Source organism: Oncorhynchus tshawytscha, linkage group LG13 (assembly GCF_018296145.1).
Source record: "Oncorhynchus tshawytscha isolate Ot180627B linkage group LG13, Otsh_v2.0, whole genome shotgun sequence".
Lineage (NCBI taxonomy): Eukaryota > Metazoa > Chordata > Actinopteri > Salmoniformes > Salmonidae > Oncorhynchus > Oncorhynchus tshawytscha.
In genome coordinates this window covers 92,368,251-92,370,003 of record NC_056441.1, presented here as the reverse complement: position 1 = coordinate 92,370,003, position 1,753 = coordinate 92,368,251, and the positions used below count along the sequence as shown (strand labels likewise).

Genomic DNA, 1,753 nt, shown 5'->3' with positions numbered 1-1,753 from the left:
TCTCCTCCCTCCTCTCCTCTCCCTTCCTTATCTCCTCTCCCTCTCTCTCCCCTCCCTCTCTCTCCTCTGGAGAGGAGAGGGAGAGAGACGGTCCCCCTCCTCTCCTCTCCGAGGGTCCCCTCTCTCCTCCTCCTCTCTCCTCTCCCATCCCTCTCTCTCCTCTCCCTCTCCCTCTCTCCTCCCTTTCTCTCCTCCTCTCCCTCTCTCCTATCCCGTCCCCCTCTCCACTCCCTCTCCCGTCCTTTCTCTCCCCCTCCTCTCTCCCGTCCCTTTCTCTCCTTCCCTATCTCCTCTCCTCTCTCCTATCCCGTCCCCCTCTCTCCTATCCCGTCCCCCTCTCCTCTCCTCTCCAGTCCAGTCCCTTTGAACACAGTCACCAACAGGGACAGGGAAACAGATTGCCAAAATAAGTCACAGACAGAATAGATATGGCAGAATGTCTTTCTCTAGCAGCCACACTTGAACAGCAAAGACTTATGAATGTCTTTTTCTGAAGGAGAAGTAGCACTCTACAGTAAAATACAGTGTTCAGCAACTGATTTCCAAGTGGCTGCAACACCATGTCTTTACGAGTTGATTCAGTGTATCATGTTAATCACACGTCAAAGGAGCAGAAAATTACAAGGTGTTCATGTTTGTAACTGTCTTTGGCAACAAGTCCTTAGTTATACTTTGTGGCCACCAACACTGCGTCTGAACAAAAGGGCCCCCTATCCTCTACATAGTGAACTACCCCAGAGGCTGAGGGGCCATGGTCAAGAGTAGTGTACTATATAGGGAATAGGGTTCCATAGGGCTGGTCTAAAGTAGTGCACTACATAGGGAATAGGGTTCCATAGGGCTGGTCAAAAAGTAGTGCACTACATAGGGAATAGGGTTCCCATCTCTCACTCCAGTGGCTAAACAGGTTCCAGTTGTTGATCATGTCACCTTCGGCCCATCTCGCTCTGCCTCATGAAGTGAATGTTGTTGACGCTGTCTGACAGCTGCGGGAACTGGTCCACGGACACCACGAAGTACCCGTCGTATCCTGACACCTTCCCCGACCCCAGCAGCTGTTGCTTCTCTCCCTCCGTCCAGGAGCGCGAGCCCTCCTCTCCCTCCCTCAGTCTCTGACGCTCCCTGGTCCAGGCCTGTGCTACAGCCCTCTGCCTGGCCGACTCCAGAACCCGGGCCTTCTCCTCATCCAGGGAACTACCGTACCGAGTGTTGAGGCTCAGAGCGCCGTATTGAAGCTGAATGTCCGTGATGCGCCTAGTCCTGCCGTTCAGCACAGCGTTGACCTGAGACACCGTCACGTTGACGCCCGTCTCCAGGGTACGGCGTCCTACGGTCATCCCGATGAGTGACAGGTCGCCCTCCACGGACCCCAGCTTGAGGAAGTAATGCGTGTCCATTCCGTCTACGGTGAAGTGGAGGTCCTGGAGGTAGAACGCGTCATTGAGAACCGCTGCCATGCGTCGACCGTCCTCATTGGCCAGGCTGATGATGTCAGTGCTGATACGGCCGTCGCGGATGGCGAATTTCACGCCCTTGCCGAAGATGGATCCTCCAGAGGCGAAGAGGGTCTTCGGGGCAGCCTGGGGGCAGCCTGCGGCGCTGGCACCGTAAATCTGCCCGAAGCGCTCCAGCTTCACGAAGGCCTTCAGCTGTCTCTGGACCTCACACTGCACGCCAAGGATAGACTAACAACAACAACAAAACACAACAGAATGACATTGGTTAGTAGGCCTGGGATTGACTGCAACAACAA

At 54.9% G+C, this 1,753-nt stretch overlaps 1 protein-coding gene across 1 annotated transcript in view; it reads right to left on the bottom strand.

The window, feature by feature from the left end:
• Positions 1-302: 302 nt before the first annotated feature.
• The window catches only part of tenm4 (teneurin transmembrane protein 4), a 718,236-nt gene continuing 716,785 nt past the window's right edge, over positions 303-1,753 (bottom strand). Inside the window, 1 exon segment of the mRNA XM_042296535.1 lies at positions 303-1,685. Coding sequence (XP_042152469.1) covers positions 927-1,685 — 759 coding nt within the window. The 3' untranslated portion in view covers positions 303-926.